A 19,356-nucleotide genomic window follows, 5' to 3' on the forward strand; every position below is an offset into this window, starting at 1 on the left:
TTCCTTTGTGCTTGTATCAGACATCTTTCTTCAACAAAAGATTTAAGAGTACTCTTTTTTATTGAAACGATTCATATTCTGTTGTTAAGTGTATATTTTTGTAACCTTTGAAGTGTAGATGTAATTTTAGTCAAAGTTTCGTGCAATTCTAATCTAGGAAATTTGTCAGTTTAAGATGCAGAAAAATTAGAGTTTTACTAGTACAGATGATTCCCTGTACTAAAGTTCTGTCATTATTACTAAGAAGTACATCGATATATTATTAATATTTCTAACGAATTGTGTGCTGCACTAACCTGATTAGGCAGAAATGTTTTTGTTGGAATTTAGAAGGCGAGGAACTTGTGGCATAACATTTTGTTTGTTTATTTATTTTGCATCCTTATGAAGCTTGTGCCTGACAACTGGCAGCTCTTAACTTTGCAATTGAGCCTTCCATGCTTATCTAACATATCCAGCTTTACAACATCGTAAGTTTATACACATTATGCTTATGGAAAATTTAAATATTTGAAATAAATTGTAACCAAAAACATAAGAACTATTGAAAACTACGTATTTTTATGAGGCGATTTTTTTTTTCTTATAGAAAGTTCTTATATTGTATCTTTACGGAGTGAAAGGTTTGTGAGTATAGGTATACTGTATCCTATCTGTTACCGCTTCAATTGCTCTAATATAATTGCAAAATATAATTCGAATGTGGTACCCGCATACATTTTAAAATTTGTTTGTTAAAATGGGTAAATCTTAAGTGTTTTCACTATTTCTTTAGAACTTCACTTTAAAATTAATTTATTTCATCTTTTTATTTGACTTCTTCATACAATAAGAAACCATTACCGGTATTTACTTATTCATCATAGATTGTTATTTTTTAAATTTGATTTACTGTATTTCCCATTAATAACTTTTCCATTGCATGAGGTACAGCTCAAAAACTTGATAATACCAAATGTAAAACTGAAAATAAAATAAATTATAAATGAACTTTAACATCTCTACAGAGCCATACAACCAACCAAAAAATTTCATTGATTCATTCATTCATTCATTCATTCATTCATTCATTCATTCATTCATTCATTCATTCATTCATTCATTCATTCATTCCAGCATTCTCCAATCTTCCCTCTTTTTCACCTTACTTCTAAGTCTCTGCGTACGTCCATATATGATATTTTAATGTTGTCTATTATCTGATATCTTCATCTGCCCTGAAATTTTTTCCCATTCACCATTCCTTTAAGTGCATCCTTCAGTAGGCAGTTTCTTCTTAGTCAGTGACCAAACCAATTTCTTTTTCTCTTCCTGATCAGTTTCAGCATTGTTCTTTCTTCACTCACTCTTTCCAGTACAACTTCATTTCTTATTTTGTCTGTCCATTTCACATGCTCCATTCTTCTCCATATCCACAATTCAAATGCTTCCAGTCGATTTTACTTCACTTCGTCGTGATATCGTCTTTCTGCCCCTTACAATGCCATACTCCATATAAAACACTTTACTAGTCTATTGCTTAGTTCTTTTTACATATGTTCGCCTATTTCTATTAAAAGCTTCCTTTGTATTGTATTGTATTTATTTACATTCCCTGGTATTCGTACATCGCTTCACAGCTAGAATATGGAACATATCAAAAAAATCTTAATAGTACTACAAAGTCTTAATTATAGTCACAGTCTAGTTGAAATATATAAGAAGAGTTTTACAATATAGTCTACTAGTTCAACACAAAATTTTAGTACCAATACTTGATGCAACACAGAAATATTCATGTCATTGCTATCCTCCTTTTAACTTCCTGGCAACAGTTCATGTTACTATTTATAGTACACCCCAAGTATTTGAAGCTCTCTTCTTGTTCTATTGCCTCATTTCGAATTCGCACGTTTACCTTCTTTATTTTTCTTCTAATAACCATTGTTTTCGTCTTGTTTGCATTTATTTTCATCCCATACTGCTCAGCAAATTTAATCATAATTATATCAGCATCGTATTTATTATTAAAACTTAAAATATATCGTCCCCATGTTGGATGTGATGTTCTCTCTCGTGAAAATGATACTAACGTAACAAGTTTTATTTAATTAGAGTGATGAAACAGTTCCAGCTTTGATTCCTATTTTTCTGAATGCATTATAGAAAGTTTTCACCTCTTAAACTTAATTGTAATTTTAGATATTTTGAATAATTTATCTTTTAAATTCGTCATGTTCCATGTATCATAAAATAAGACTTATTTTTATATTCGTGAAATTACTTGACATGCAATTGAGATTATAATCTGGAAGAGTATTTATATTGTATGAGTTTTTAGGCTTTCACGGTGACTGTTATTGGAATTAGACTTTTGGGTTAATTCACCGTGTCCTGGAACTTTAAATTTTCAACATTTCGGAACTACATATAGGTTCCACTGTCAGGGCAAAAGGTAAGACCAGAGAGGTCGCCTACTCTGTTGGGCTCGTTACACCAGGCTATTCTGGATAACTGAGCTGAGTATTCCGGATTCTAGTATTTGTATTATTTAAAGTTTAACGTAATGTATCCTTCCTTTCTAAAAATAATTAATTGCACAAAATAAAGACTTATAAAAGATCCATAAATATAAAGCATTAAAACATCCACATTAAATTCTAGATTCCAAACAATATACCGTATTATAAGATCTATACTTACTTATGGCTTTTAAGGAACCTGCAGGTTCATTGCCGCCCTCACATAAGCCCACCATCGGTCCCTATCCTGTGCAGGATTAATCCAGTCTCTATCATGATATCCCACTTCCCTCAAATCCATTTTAATATTATCCTCCCTTCTACGTCTCGGCCCCTCCAAAGGTATTTTTCCCTCCGGCCTCCCAACTAACACTCTATATGCATTTCTGTATTCGTCCATACGTGCTACATGCCCTGCCCATCTCAAACGTCTCGATTTAATATTCCTAATTATGTCAGGTGAAGAATACGATGCGTGCAGTTCTGCGTTGTGTAACTTCATTCTCCTGTAACTTCATCCCTCTTAGCCCCAAATATTTTCCTAAGCACCTTATTCTCAAACACCCTTAATCTCTGTTCCTCTCTCAAAGGGAGAGTCCAAGTTTCACAGCCATACAGAACAACCGGTAATATAACCGTTTTATAAATTCTAACTTTCAGATTTTTTGACAGCAGACTAGATGACAAAAGCTTCTCAACCGAATAATAAGAGGCATTTCCCATATTTATTCTTCGTTTAATTTCCTCTCGAGTGTCATTTATATTTGTTACTGTTGCTCCAAGATATTTGAATTTTTCAACCTCTTCGAAGGATAAATTTCCAGTTTTTATATTTCCATTTCGTAGAATATTCTGGTCACAAGACATAATCATATACTTCGTCTTTTCGGGATTTACTTCCAAACCTATCACTTTACTTGCTTGAAGCAGAATTTCCGTGTTTTCCCTAATCGTTTGTGGATTTTCTCCTACCATATTCATGTCATTCACATAGACAAGAAGCTGATGTAATCCGTTCAATTCCAAACCCTCTGTGTTATCCTGAACTTTCGTTAAGACGTATTCTAGAACGAAGTTAAAAAGTAAGGTGATAGTGCATCTCCTTGCTTTAGCCCACAGTGAATTGGAAAAGCATCAGATAGAAACTGGCCTATACGAACTCTGCTGTAAGTTACACTAAGACACATTTTAATTAATCGAACTGGTTTCTTGGGAATATCAAATTCAATAAGAATATTATATAAAACTTCTCTCTTAACCGAGTCATATGACTTTTTGAAATCTATGAATAACTGATGTACTGTACCTTTATACTCCCATATTTTCTCCAATATCTGTCGAATACAAAAAATCTTATCAATAGTCGATCTATTACGCCTGAAACCACACTGATGATCCCCAATAATTTCATCTACATATGGAGTTAATCTTCTCAAAAGGATATTCGACAAAATTTTGTAGGACGTCAACAAAAGTTATATTCCTCGAAAGTTACTACAGTTAGTCTTGTCCCCCTTCTTAAAAATAGGTACGATTATGGACTTCTTCCATTGTTCTGGTACAATTTCCTTTTCCCAAATACCAAGTACAAGCTTATAAATTTCGCTAGATAATGTGCTTCCACCCTCTTGTATTAATTCTGCTGGAATTTGATCAATACCTGGAGACTTGTACTTTTTCAGATTTTCTATCGCAATTTCGACTTCAGAAAGTGTAGGTTCGGATATAAATGGTTCAGCAGTTTGTATTGGAATTTCGTCTCGATCATTTCTATTTGGCCTATGTACAGTTAGTAGTTGCCCAATTAGTGACATAATATAATTACTTGACTTTAAATTCTACGTAATATTTACATAATTTAAAATAGAGCTTTCATTTAAGTTTAATTTAAAAAAAAAATATGTTTAAAATTTCATATTAAATAATACCTAAAAGTTGTTTGTGAACTTTTAGATAAATTTTCCATAAGCATATCACATTTAGTAGACTTCAGTAGTTCAACAATATACACTTTCACATCACATTACAAGTGCACTTGTGTGAGAAAAAAGACGTACTGTAGCCTAGAAGTGTTTTTTTAATGTACAGAAAAACATTAAGCTTGATCACCTAGGAAGTAAAATTTATTAAACACTCTAACCTTTATCTGTCGCGATTTGTATTATAATTATTGCAGGTTCAGTATGTTAGTAACTGGACAAAGTAGCAATACGCATAATTATAAACATGGAAAATCATAAACAGCAGGTAAAGGTTATTCCACAAGATTATACACTTGCACATCTCACTTCATTCAAATTATAGGCTACACTTTTACACATATAATACGTGTACAATCATCAGAAGTTCTGTAGTTCATATTAATTATTAATGCATATCGATAAAGTAGGCTACAGGAATGATGTTACCCAGTATCACTGTTCTTGTAAAGTACGGTATCAATAATATATTGTTTTCAATATTTTAGAGTAATTTTATTCGAACATAGAGAGTGAAGAGGGAACCAGAATGTACTGTATTTAGATACCGGTACCGTAGTATGAATTTGTTGTCCTCGGTAATAAAGTAAAATCATAAAATCACTAGAAGTATCAAACTGATCCAAAGATTAATATTTTTATTTCATGACACGATTGTTTAAATTAATTTATTTTTAAAGTCATAGGACTGCTGTTAAATTGACATTTATTTTTAAACGTATATGATCAGCATGATTGGTACCGGTATGAAATAACTTTTCGATTAAATTTTTATTAAATAAATCTTATCTTATATTTTTAGTTTTATTCACGCAGAAATGTACGTCTATCACACCTATAGTACTGTACGATATATGTTATATGTGTCAGACAGTAATATTATCAATTTATTGGAGTACATCAGTATGATTAATATTATTCAAATTAAATATCCAATATAGACTATCTACAAAAAAATTATAACCACTCATTATAACTTTAAGAATAAAATTATATAAAAATAGATACCAGTACCATTTTGAGTTACAAGAGAGTGTAAAATATCTCGTAACTTTATCAATGGAACTCATTTCTATATGCATATGTTAATATAGAACACATTGAATTGAAATACAGTACCAGTACCATACTTCAGAACTTCTGTGACAATTAATTATATAGGCTATAATTTAAATGTTAGATTAGTCACACAATTGTACTGCTTACAAGTGGCTTTAAAGAAAGCTAAGTGTGGGAGGCTTGTCAATGTTTAGTCTACATGGATAAATGTTACCTAGTATAGTGTTTATGTAGGTATCCCCTCTGATTTAAAACGTGATTAATCTAATATCATGATCATCAAATTAATGATTGACAAAAATTCGTCGTTTTTTTTAACAAATGTTTGTTATGCAGCCACTCAACAGTTTCTTGGATTATGTAATACTTTCAATTTGTGTTTTTAAACTTGTTACATGACTGGATAAGGAATTTTCTTGAAAAAGTATGGTGCATATTATATTATTTAAGCGTGATTCGTACAATTTACTCCCTTATAGTAATATTCAATTGCACATTGCAATAATCGTATATTGAAATTTCAATACTCTTGTAAGGAAATTGAGCCTCATACTGTGCTTTTTGAATCACACGTTATTTTTATGCATATCATAACTAAAATCTGTTTAAGCACTTTTTATATATTCATCACCAATTACATATTTATTTTAGATTTCATAGCAAAAAACACTGCAGACAATAATATGGTATAATAAAAGCATTTTTCTTTTGTGTGTGTACAAAATTTAGGAAGTTGAAACTGAATCAAAACAGAATATTTATTTCAGCATCACTTCATCACTTGGTAATCTCTGAACTAAATCAATATCCCCGTCCATCTATATTAGGCTATAACAGCCTTACACTTTACACTCACTGTCAAACTAAGTTAGTGGGAATGATACTTCAAAATTATTATTAATATACCATTGTTACGTGAGTGATGTAATATGCCTGTAAACTGAATAACTAGTACCACCATTAGGCATGTTTTGTAAAAAAAATAGATAAATAAGCAAAGTACTATGGTATTTGGAATTAACTTACCAGTATCTACCAGTAAGTATCTATAAGTTAGTTCAATTTAATGAAGTTCAAATACTCTGAAGTTGTTCTAAAGATTTCTTTTTACTTAAAGTAATAAGTTCACTTAATGTTAAGAGGTACCAGTACTGTACTACAATAGTACCGGTACTGTACCTATATTTTTAAATTATATAACACAATTTCTATGTCAGCTTCAATGTGTCAATAGTAATGTTTAGTCTTCCACTAAAATACGTAACCAAACTCTCTACTTTTAGTTCACCATGTATTTTTTGAAACAATTAGCCACAATTTCTTCATAAAATGTTGTCTGGCACGATTTTAGATTTTCAGTGTTTGAGTACACAGAAACATCTAGTTGATTAAAATGCAAATAAATACAATTAACCGTTTTGCTTTTTGATGCCATAATTGAATGATTTGGTGATAAATTTGTTCATAATATTTTAATAACCAACTTATTTAGTAATTTTATTACTGGTATACATTGTCTTTCAATGAATTCTTTTTTTAATTTCATTTATGGTACCACACTCTTATTGCATATTCTTAAATTAAACATATTAATTACTTGAATATAATAGATTTAAATAAGAGCTTGTCTTAACAAACAATATAATGTACATAATTGTCTTTGATACCGGTAATGTAGAATGCAGTGAGCTGGACAAAACGAACAAATTAAATTAAATTTCAGCAGATAAATGCAAAACCCAAAATCTTCATCTTATGATCAATATGCTTAACACTGTGAATGCTTGATATGTAACAAGTCTAATTATAATTTCAACGAAACTATTGGAACAGTAACAGTAAGTTACCATTAGTTCTTCTATTTATGACAAATGTTTTTAAATGTAGCTATACGTTGAAATTGTAAGAATATATGAGATATTTACATCTTCAGGTCTCATTATAATATGCCAATATGCTCATGTCTGTTTATGTGAACATTTAACAAAGTTAATCTCGCATTTATGTTTGGTTATTAATATTTATACAAATTAACTCATTTTAAATTTAGTTAACATACTTTCATTATAGAATTTGTAGAATGTGCTCAATATACTCTCCAAATCAGAAATACACTATTCTGGGTATTTGATTTCTTATCAAGACGTGTAGGTCATACATATACTGCAAAGTAGAATATCTTTTCTCCTTTTGTATACTCGTACTTCACTAGTAGATGAGAAATGACACTGTTTTATATTATATTTATAGAAGACATCTATTACCAAGAAGCCTCCACTCGTATCAGATAAAGATGTACCACACAACATGGGCAAGAAGGATGTAATTCGTGCATCAGACTTTAACTTCCTCATGGTGCTTGGCAAGGGCAGCTTTGGAAAGGTAAGCAATGAAGCTCTTACATTACTTTAACATTTCTACAAGCAGTCTCTCATATAATATCACAATCTATAGTGTTCTAACCAAATAACATGTTAACTAGATTACCTAAAACACATGTAGAAGTACCAGTTTCTGGATAAAAAATTTTAGCTGGTGATTATGGTTTTATTTTCGTGACTAATGAGAAGAATGAAAAATATTACAAAAAGCAAAAGAAAACTACCATATATAGGCTATTCGAATAATCACTGCACCCCAATTTTATGGAAAGAAATCTTTAAAAATATGACTGGTATATATTTTTTTTATTACAAAGAAAAATTGTTACATGATGTATTTATTATATTGGTCATGTTGCAACACAAACCAGCACCTGCAATAAAAGAAAAATAATTTTAATTTTGTGTCTTGCATGAGTAAGAACAGCAAAATATTGATAGAAAAATAACTTACCTCATTCATCATCACTTTCGTTGTCGCTGGCAAAAGAGCCGTTGATGTTAGAATCGTCATCGTCACCATCTTGCCACAGCATATCGTCTTCTGTTCCATCCAATGAATTGGTAATCCCACAACTCTTAAAATTAAAAAATAAGTGTTGCCTACCCTTTAGACAAAAGTGTTCTCTGAAGAAATTGAAAAAATGTCAACTACACAACAAAACATAATTTGATTAGATACAAACATCTGACTCTCTCATACACGTAAGAATGAATAATATTTATTAATACATATGATTTTTTTTTTCCTTCATGCGAAAGAAACGCCCAAAGGCTTGCATCCAACCCGAGACTTATTGTGCTTTACAACTCCTTTATGTGGAAATAGTTGTTGAAGTCCAAATGGTCACTTTTATGTAAATGTCGTGTCATCTGTCGATTCAGCCATACAGGCTTAAGATTGGGTGAAGTCCTGCTAGAGCTCCCTCTCACACCCCCCAGATAGCATACTGCAGTCCACACCTGTGGAGTAACGGTTAGCGCGTCTAGCCGTGGAACCAGGTGGCCCGGGTTCGATTCCCGGTCGGGACAAGTTACCTGGTTGAGGTTTTTTCCGGGGTTTTCCCTCAACCCAATATGAGCAAATGCTGGGTAACTTTCGGTGTTGGACCCCGGACTCATTTCACCGGCATTATCACCTTCATCTCATTCAGACGCTAAATAACCTAAGCTGTTGATAAAGCGTCGTAAAATAACCTATGAAAATAAAAATAAAAGCATACTGCATCTTATCAGACTGTACATCAGCCACAGTATTACATCCAGCTGCAACATTTTGGTAGATACTATTGAAATTGTGATAAATACTGAAATGAAAAGACGATGAAATGATGGAGGGGAATGGGAGAATCACGAGAAAAACCCTCAGGAATCTTGGGCTTTGCCCATCACAAATACGATTCCACCATCGCCTAAAACCTTGGTCCACAGTCATTGTCCTCTCGTGCTCTGCCAACTATCAAGGAGGTTTTTAATACAAACAGAGTTATCAGACGTCAGTATTTTGCCGAACATGTTCTGCTTTTTAGGTGCATATCCTGTATCTGGTCAGACATTGTGGGAAATTAGAAATTTTCTTGCTATTCTCTCTCGCCAACTCTTTATGTCTGGAGTCTGTTAGAGAAATTATGTTTGTAAAATTTAATTTAAGACATCTGTCTTGTGTGGATTTCCACAAATGTTTACTGGATAACGGACAACATTCCTTGCTTAAATTTGTTAATCAGAGAAGTAACAACAGACAGGAAGTTAAGGAATGCTTCAGCTTATTTATAATCTGTAAATTTAAATAAGTAATATTAGTATTATTTTTATTTAGAATCTAGCACAGATACAGGTGTTTGTCGAAAGACACAAAAGAGTTTATAATTATTATTTTTTCCTGCTATATAAAGAAGAGAATGAGTACTTGTATAAACAATGAATTTCTGGAAAAACGGCACATTTCACATAAAAAATAACAGTGTAGACCTAAATAGTTCCATATTTTGTATTATTTGAAATTGTTTTAAAGTAAAAATGGGTGCAGTTTTGAATATAAATATTAGAACTTTTTCTATGTTATTATGATATTTAAACACTATGAATGCTACATAAATTGAAAATGAGTGTCACATCACTTGTGACATTAGCGTGTCCTGTTTTTTTTTTTTTCTTCAGATAAAATGTAATGTTTTTTTTCATTGGTAATCGTAAATACATATGATTAAATCAGACATTTAAATTGTGTTGCTTAATAATTACAAGAAATTTGTTATCGTTACTTATAAAAATAATTTCATCGTGAAATTTCATTCTAAAAAATGGTAAGAAAAAAGTAAATTTAATGTAGGCCTATATGTTAAACTCATGAGCACAAGCTAGTTTCTTTAGGGCATTATCTTCGTCATCTATCTCCTTTTCCTTTTTCCATAGAGTCCTTAAATTTTACTTAAACAATATTATCAAGTTCTATTGGCACTTACGGATATCTTTCCCCCATTTTCTCAAGGGGAGCAACCTGAAGCTTATACTTACGAATCATAGTCTTGGGATAACTTTAGGGTCATTCCATATCAAATCAACAAGGCACTCAACCCGACCGACTTAGATTTCTTTCAAAATTTGAGGGTTTGTTTTACCTGCCGCGCTAACTAATACTGCCGAGTTTCATATGTCCTGTGCTTTTCGTTTTCTGTCAGTGGCATTTCAAACATGAAGAAAAATCATATTTTTGTAAGCACGCCGCTTCAATTAAAATTATATATCTCAACAACGTCTCCAGATAAATTTACAAAAATTGGGTGATACATTCTTAATATGTGATAGTTTTTATTGCTTATATTGTTTTCTGCATGTATTCAATTACACTAAAAAAACATGGTGAAACAATTTTCATATATTCATATTTAAAAATGCAGGGGTTCTATTTTAATGAAAAAAATATATAGTACGCCTCAATTAGTGATATAATGAACTGATAAGTTTCAACTTGGAATCGTTATAGGTTACAAAGATAAGAATTATTATGTCACAGCAAGCGTAAGCTAACCGTATAAGTCGCGATAATTATGTCCCACACATTCGTTGTATTTAATTATATTTGATCATATTCTTGAATGGCACTATGTAATTTAACATGTAGTACATAATTCGAATTTTTTAAATTATTACCTGAAATAAATTATTGTTACATGGATTTTGTTAAACCTGAAGTTCTGTAAGAAATGCTTACCTTTCATTGCTGAGATGAAATAGCCTGATCATCTTTCCAGACAGGATGCTGCGTTGTTTCAGCTGCATTTTAAAACTGCTTAGCAAGTATAATACCCATCCTAAACAGCAGGACTGTATGAAACTTGTGTTCCAGGCACTGCGGTGGATTTTGCAAATCGAAGAGCAAGCATTTTTTCCTCTTCAGTATAGCCTTTTTTAGTCGCATAAACGGTATTAATGTTTGGGAGATGATACCTTGTCCAGTTGTACAATTCCCTAGGTGTAGTTATTTGTTTATCGGATGGTCTCTGCAAACTAGCACAAGCCGCAAACCTTTTAAGTGTCCCACCTACAACGTCGTAGGTCTTTTGCCATGTGATATGCAAAAATAATGCAATTCTGTTGGAAATCCAAAATCTTCTCCATGTAATGTGAGGTTCAGGAAATGTTTTCCTATTTTTATACTGAGCAGAGAATCCATCGGAGAAATATATCATTTTTGTGGTGAATTACAGATGTTTGTTTTAATGACTCCATTAGATATTTTGAAACAGATGTACAGCTGTAGTGTCATATTTCGGGCAGTGTGAAATTATTACCAGATTTTTAATAGAGACTGTATCGGATGACGATTCGTTATAATATATTACGAAAGTATGAATGGTTGTCTGCACATTAGTCCTGTGATATGACTGAATTTCATCTTGGATTATGAAATAATAGTTTTCAGCGAAGTCGCATAACACAATAAGCAGGCATGGCTGTAGAAATGATTTCATATCACGTAGAAACTTACTTTGTCCAGATGATATAAATGAGTGAGTCAGTAAATCACCAAGTTTCTCCAAGAGACAGTCGAAAAATTTGTCTGTGGGTTTCATTATAGTCTCAAGCGTTGATTGGTCAGTCGTCATCCACTGCTTGTAGGTCACTGATTCACTGAAGTTTTATACGAAACATTTCTCTAAACCCTCTCTTATTTTGAATGGTTCAGGACATCCTGTACATTTCCTGAACAAGCAATTTATATGAGGAGGATTGCACACCATAGTTGCCAAGAAATGTTAAGTTGGAAAGTATAAAGAAAAGTTTTCTTGAAATCCACGTAGACGTGAAACTTTAATAAATTGCTTCCGGCATAAGTTTTACATTCTGATAAGGACACAAACACAGACAGTATAGTCCACTAACTCCAGCTAGAATACAATTTCTTGGTCAGGATTAGGATTTTTAAACACTGCATATAATTAATTTCTGCTCATGTGATTTACTTCCTGATTCTTTAATCACAACAAATATTTCTTACCAGGCATCATTCTGCTTATCTTGTCAGAACAACAGAATTCTTTAACTTTACCGGCAACAGCCACGAGCAAGGGTTTTCCAGGTTTCGGATTTGGTGAACACAAAATTCCCTTTCCCTTTGCCAGGACTTTGGCTTTCCGAATTATGCATTCGAAAGCTGAAAGAAACTCTTTTTTATATTATTTACGCTCCAGCTTTTAGGTGATTTTCTCACTTTTACCTGCATTTTGAAAATTTTCCTGCAACTGAGACAAAATTTCAGAATCAGAAAGGTCCTAGTTCCTCGGCATCTTTAATATCGAAGACTTTGTTTTTTACAACATTTTCAAATTTCTGTCTCTTATATTTCTCTTGTTGTAGCCTTTCTTGTTTAATAAGGAACACACCTTGGTCAAAAAGACTTGTATTTAATGAACTTACATTTGCTGTAGAGTCGACGTATTCTTCATTACTAGAGTCATTATGAGGATTCTGCGTAACAGCATTATATTATATTTTTATTTCTTTGCAACACATAGTGCACACCTTTTGTTCCTGTTTTAAATCAGGAAATACATTAAGCATCCACGATATAACACTTCTTAAATTTTTCCTCTAATTACAATGCCTTGATTTCTCGAAGGGATTGCAGCAAACATAGACCTATAACTTAAAACGCGACTCCATTACATCGCACAAAACTACCACATACTACGAAAACTAACGACACTGCACTTGAAACAGATTGCACGTTTTGTATAAATTGAAGACTGTATAAACTGCCACTCATGACGGCCTGACAGATCTACGACACAGCTTATCAGACAAGTACGAACTCGCTCGCATGCAGTGTTGGTGTAAGACGTGTTTAAGTGCTACAAACCAATACATTGATATATTTTTTACTGATATTCCTGAAACGTTTCCAAAATGAAACTTACACCAAGGAGAGAATACTCTTACCTCTATAATATACATTTTTCGCGAAATAATTTGTCCCGCATTTATAGATATTTAATGTTAAAATGTGTTTCACGTGACCATTCAATAAAGAATTCATTACTTTGATGCAAACCTATTTTTATTGAAACGTATGATCCCTTAGCTTTAAAATAAGCCCAAGTTTAAGATTCTACCTCAATTAGAAGAGAAGTTATGAATTATTTTTATTGACATAGTATGCGACATTTTTACATTTTTTCTCGTATTGACAGAATTGCTGTATGGATATCGTGCATTATTGAGGGCTAAAATTTTACATAATTACTTAACTTAAGGTTCTTTACCATCCCACCAAATTTAATGAAAATCTGAGGTGGTCGGGTTGAAAAGTCCACTTTTTTGTGTTGATTTGACATGGAATGCCCCTTTAAAATTAAAGAACGTGAACACATATTAGAAATTATTCTCCTTAATTACAGTGTTATAACAGTTTTAATTACGAGATAATAGTTACCGGTACTAAAAACACAAGAAAAATGCCAGAAATAAGTTGCAAAGGTACCGCTATGTTAAATCACAAATACCTACCTAGAATACAGAATGTTGAAATTGTACAACGTTCTTGGTATTTTCATCTTCAAAAAGAATGGTCTTTCTATCTTATTTCATTGAGCATAAAAGAATAATCACTGTTTCATGTATGATACATTATTTATATTAGATAGCATTTCTTCTGTCCTAGCAAAACTACTGCAGCAGGCTTTTGAAAGAATCGCCTCTCAATTAAATTCACCTGGCTACAAACGTCTGATGGCCTTCAGAGATATGAAAGTTATCACATGGCTTGTCACTAAAGTTTGTTATTTTTTAATTTAAAAAAAATTCCGCAGCCTAAATTATTCCAAAAGCCATTAGTTGTAACATATTTTACCTACTCCTTTTCCTGTGTTTAATTGTATAGCCTACTTGTGGCCATTAGTTACCGTCTCCAGAGGGTTATTTTCATTGGAAACAAACCAATGAAAGTCCATACCTTTTATCATGTACTTCAATCTAACAAGAAGTTCACTGTTCACAGTTTGAACTTCCAGTCTTTCTTTCATCTGTCTGCAAGTTTTCTATTATTGAAAACACGCGCTCAACTGCAGTATTACTATTCTATTCATAGTAAGTATCACTATTTTCAACAAATTTGGAGCAGTTATGTTCCGAAATACTCATATGTATGGATATTAGTTCATGAGCTCTTCTGCATCTCTCCTAACGGCGAATCCAGTAAAGCATTTAGCTGTTTCTTTGGGCCTGATATTATAACTACAGCAACTCAACCACAAAGGAAGGTAATATTAGTTTATAGCGACTGAATTGTTAGTGACAAAGTGCTTCCAGTTGTCTATTTTGAGATGTAGTTAAAATACAGATGTTCTTATTGCTGTATAAAACTGGAGACAAGCATTCACTTAACAATGGAAAAATAATAAATAATTCTTGCAACTTCTTTCCCCATTGCAGTCGGTCGTCCTCATTGGTTTAGTGGTTACCATTGAATCTGAGGTTCCAAACTCGACCAAGGACAATTAATTTCTAAAGGCGATAAAATTCTTTATCATAACTTTCTTCACAAAGGGACTAAAGCTGCAAGTCCCGTCATAGGTTTCCAGCATGCAAAAGAACTCTCTTCCTGATAGAGGGCTTCAGGCAAAATTTTCTGGATTTTTCTCGCCAAAATTGGGATATGGCCACTGATTTGGCGCCTGTACTATCCTCCACCCACAATTCATTCTATACCATACCATACCCCTTCGCGATCTTAGCTAACCTTCATCAGAGCCTTAATTTTTTTATCCGCTAGGTACTTGGGAGTTCATAAAAATGCTTTTTTATTTTTGTTTTAATTTTATGTACAAAATCGAGAAAGTCTCGATAGAATTGTGATGAATGGCAACTCGAGATAAGACAAACTATAGGTCTAGTTGAAAATTATGTACTTTTCAAAATTGCAAATACATGCATAGGCCTACTAATAATTTGGAATTTTACCCGTGCATATAATACATATAATTAGGGAATGGATTTCTAGTTCCCTACCTATTTTGTTTGCTACGTTCTAGACGTATGTTATTCAGATATCTCTACGTTTCATGTACATAGGATCTCCCCATTAAAATTGCATAGGACCTATCCTATAAATGCCTGAAACCTATGTTTTTCCTAGAAAACGCCTTTTTTAGTATTGTGGGTATATTGAAAATAAAAATTGCCGGGTACTAAAAATGCTAAAATGCCCAAAAAGCTACAAAAATGCTATTTAAAATGTAAAAAAAAATGTATCTTTCAGACAAACATTGGTCTGGCAAGTTCATCCCATATTGGCTTAGAAGGAGAGGGAAAAAGATTTTACCTAATTTCTGGAACCGAAGGCAGTAATATTGGACCCAACTGTACGGTTCGAAAAGGATGTATTTCAAGCCTTAGCGGTTGATAAAGAAAAACAAGTCATTTACCGTCCATGTGTTCCTCACTTGAGTTAGAGATATAATGCAATTGATCACACATGGGAGATGAGGGGTTTGTTTTTTGGTGCCCGTTGATTGGCGTGTAAATATACTACTGACATTTTAAAACAATATGATATGACATCCCAAGATATTAAAAATATTTGTTTAAATATCATAAAGAAATCCATAGGCATTTTACATAATCATTTACCGTATATAATGTTTAGTTTTTAAACTTTCTAAATTGCATATTGTACTACGATTTCTATCTATTGTATTGATTTTTCTCTCTATTCCATATATGAATTTTTTAACATTGTTTTCCAGACCTATATGGTCATCTATTATGACAGGCAGATGTATTAATAAATGGAATAGTCTGTCCTAGCATAAAAGGGGTGGTGGGTTGTTCAGGTTGGACGAGAGCTTACAAATTAGTTTTCGCGTTAATGCATTCCCGTTATGCGAAATGAAACTGACCAATCAGCAATCAGTCTCTTTCACTGATATAATTTGAGTCTTCAGTTCAGTAGTAGTCATTATCATCACCAGTTCTTTGTACATAAATTCCATCTAAAATGAAATATTTACTCAAATTAAAATTATTAATTGTTAATTTTATATAAACTCCTAAAAGTCCTAAATTGGATTTTATAAAGATTTAAATCTGTGTTTTAAAATCCGTTCCCTACTTATAATATAATAATGTATATATTTTGTATTGAGTAGGCTTACAATGTGACGTACATAAAGCTTTACAAGTTAGTTTTTCTTAAATGGATAAATAAAACTAAATGCTGATTTTTCTTAATCTCATTAGAGGAGGTAAGGGGCCTTTCAGATTGCGTTATGGACGTCATTCCGTTGGGTCCCACTCATGGGGCGGGATGGTAGCTCTGATATTTTCAATGGAATGATGTTTTTTTATGTTTTGGTTCTTCTCGTGGTGAACTTTTATTTGAAATATTTCTTTTCGAAAGTGAGATCTTAAGAAGTTACATCTTGTTTGAATATAACAGAGACTCCGAGAAGAACCCCACTGCGACCTTGTCCCCCTGTTAACCCAGGCTGTCTGCTGGGATTTAATACGGTTTTAATAGTCTTTGTGAACCAGAGAAATAAACTTTGCAAAAAAAAGTAACTTTCTGATAACCATCTGTTTTCAAAGCTGCCTAAGCATCTGGCACTATTACACTCTATATGTTATCAAATGTCAGAAGAAGTCTTTGTAAAAGAATTTAGTAAGTGCTTAGATGTTAATGGACGTTACTTCTACAATTTTCTAAATTGATACAAATTATGGCTTATTAATTGTTATTATATTTTATTTAGTATGTTCACCTGTTATATCTCATTTCAAACACGCTCTGAGTTCTTAACACTTCACTTTAGAAAAAAAATTGTTCTATTTGTTGAGGAGAACCAGAACATTCGAAAAAGTTTCCAACATTCTATTCAAAATATCAGAGTTTCCTCCATAACCCATGAGTGTGACCCAATGGAATGCCGTACATGACGCAGTTTGAGAGATTTGGAAAAATCAGCATTTAGTTTTATTGATTCATTTAAAAGAAACTAACTTGTAACACTTTATGTGAGCCACAATTTATATACCGGTACCGGTATATTTCTTATGTAAGTTAATATTTGTTGGTCGATTTGAGTCTGCCATCCGAATCACATATCCTGTCCATCCAGTCCTTCCCTCTTTAATGTGTGAAACTGTACCTTCATCCCATAGCCTACACAGCTCTTCATTTGTTCTGGTCGACTTCTTTATGTTCCAAAAACACAGCTCAGGATTTTCCTCTAGAACATATTGAATTTTCATCTGGTTTAAACCTACTTATTGCCCAGGTATCTGAGTCATATCTTAGTTAGCCTATGTTTATGTCTGTCTTCTAATTTCACTTGATTTGGCAGAGTTTATTTTGGAATCTTACATATAAAAGTTACTTAAGCTAATCTTCTGTGATACCGTAATGATTTTTTCTTTTATTTAGTCCTTGAAATAATAGTTTTATCTGTGCATACGATTATTTATTTTATTCATTGTCACTATGAATGTGATGCACAATTTTTTTTTAACATTTGAGGATTATAACTGTAGGCTAAATGGTTTGTGGTATGGGCTTTATTAGTATATCTTGATTTCCGATCTTATTAATAATATGGCTGCCATTATTTTAATTATACATTAATCGCCTTTTACATAAACTGAGTCCATTCTTTTGACAATTAAATAGGATTTTTTTATTATATTTATATGTAAATCTTATTTTTAACAAAGTTTCAGCGATTTCTAATAAAATTGTTCTTACTTTGAATAATTCCATGTACCCTACAGAATCTCGTCGAACTGCTATATTGACAATGCATAGAAATATGTTATTGATAATAAATAAAAACAGTAATTGTGTCTGGACATTGATTCGCCTTTATGCTTCCGAAAAGTCAAGCTGTGTTCACATAATGACAAATTGGTCTAATGTTCATAGTTGATATCACGTCTATCCACCATAGTATACTGTGGTCTTACTGGGCTATTTAATAATCAAATTCACACAATTAATGAAGATCATCAAATTGCTATGCTAGACATAAAACATATTAAATGTTAATTAATTCACTATCTAAGAGCACATTTGAATCCAAATGCATAATATTCTGCCTTAACTTATATTGATTAAGTCACTTCGAAATTTAAAATATTTACATTTTAATTTACACTGCTGAAAAGAGGTTCTTCTACATGAATACACATAGGGCCATAGCGACAGGCTGGCGAACTGATTGGCCATGAGAGGCGCAAAATGGCTGATGTTATTAACATAATGAAAATTAATCACTAATGATATGGTTTTCAACTTGTCTAACTAACAACTCTCACACCTTCACTGTGTTAAATAATGAAACTATTATGGTACCGGTACTTTACCTTAGTGACTAGTTTCAGCGGAAATCTTTATGCCTAGATTACCCATCTTACAGGCAATTAAAACTTTATTAGACGAACAAAGCAAGTGTTTGCTTGAAATCTGACTGCAATTTTTCTCTTCAATAGTATTCATAAATTCTTATTCATTGGTATCTTATTCATTGTGAAGCTAATATGGTATAGTAATTAAATTATATTTTTGTATATAAAAATTTCAAATAATGCTTAATTATATTTGATGAATCAAATATTTCATATCCCTTTATCACATTAATGTACCTCAATGAAGGAGATAATCATGGACGAAAGTTTTAAAAATTATATAAGTCACCAAAAAATATGTGTTGCCAGGGGCGCCATTTTCAAATCTAAATCTCTGGATAGTTTGTTACACCCAACAGAAAGGGGTTATTATCTAAGGGGTTAATTAAGGAGCTATTATTTGCATAAAAATATACAAATCATGAATTGCAGAAACCCACATATCCGAGAAAATTTTTGAGGAGACACAAAAAACTGATTACCTATCTTCAAAAGTGTTTGGTATTTTGAAGTGACTATTTTTTCATTAAAACATCA

The 19,356-nt window shown here is 32.2% G+C and overlaps 1 protein-coding gene across 13 annotated transcripts in view; it reads left to right on the top strand.

Moving 5' to 3' along the window:
- The window catches only part of Pkc53E (Protein C kinase 53E), a 1,131,865-nt gene that overhangs the window by 1,061,165 nt on the left and 51,344 nt on the right, over positions 1-19,356 (top strand). For all 13 annotated transcript variants that reach the window (XM_069833060.1, XM_069833059.1, XM_069833063.1 and 10 more), the window contains one exon: positions 7,790-7,921. In XM_069833060.1, coding sequence (XP_069689161.1) covers positions 7,790-7,921 — 132 coding nt within the window. The remainder of the gene's footprint in view (positions 1-7,789; positions 7,922-19,356) is intronic.

The sequence above is a fragment of the Periplaneta americana genome, chromosome 8, assembly GCF_040183065.1.
Source record: "Periplaneta americana isolate PAMFEO1 chromosome 8, P.americana_PAMFEO1_priV1, whole genome shotgun sequence".
Lineage (NCBI taxonomy): Eukaryota > Metazoa > Arthropoda > Insecta > Blattodea > Blattidae > Periplaneta > Periplaneta americana.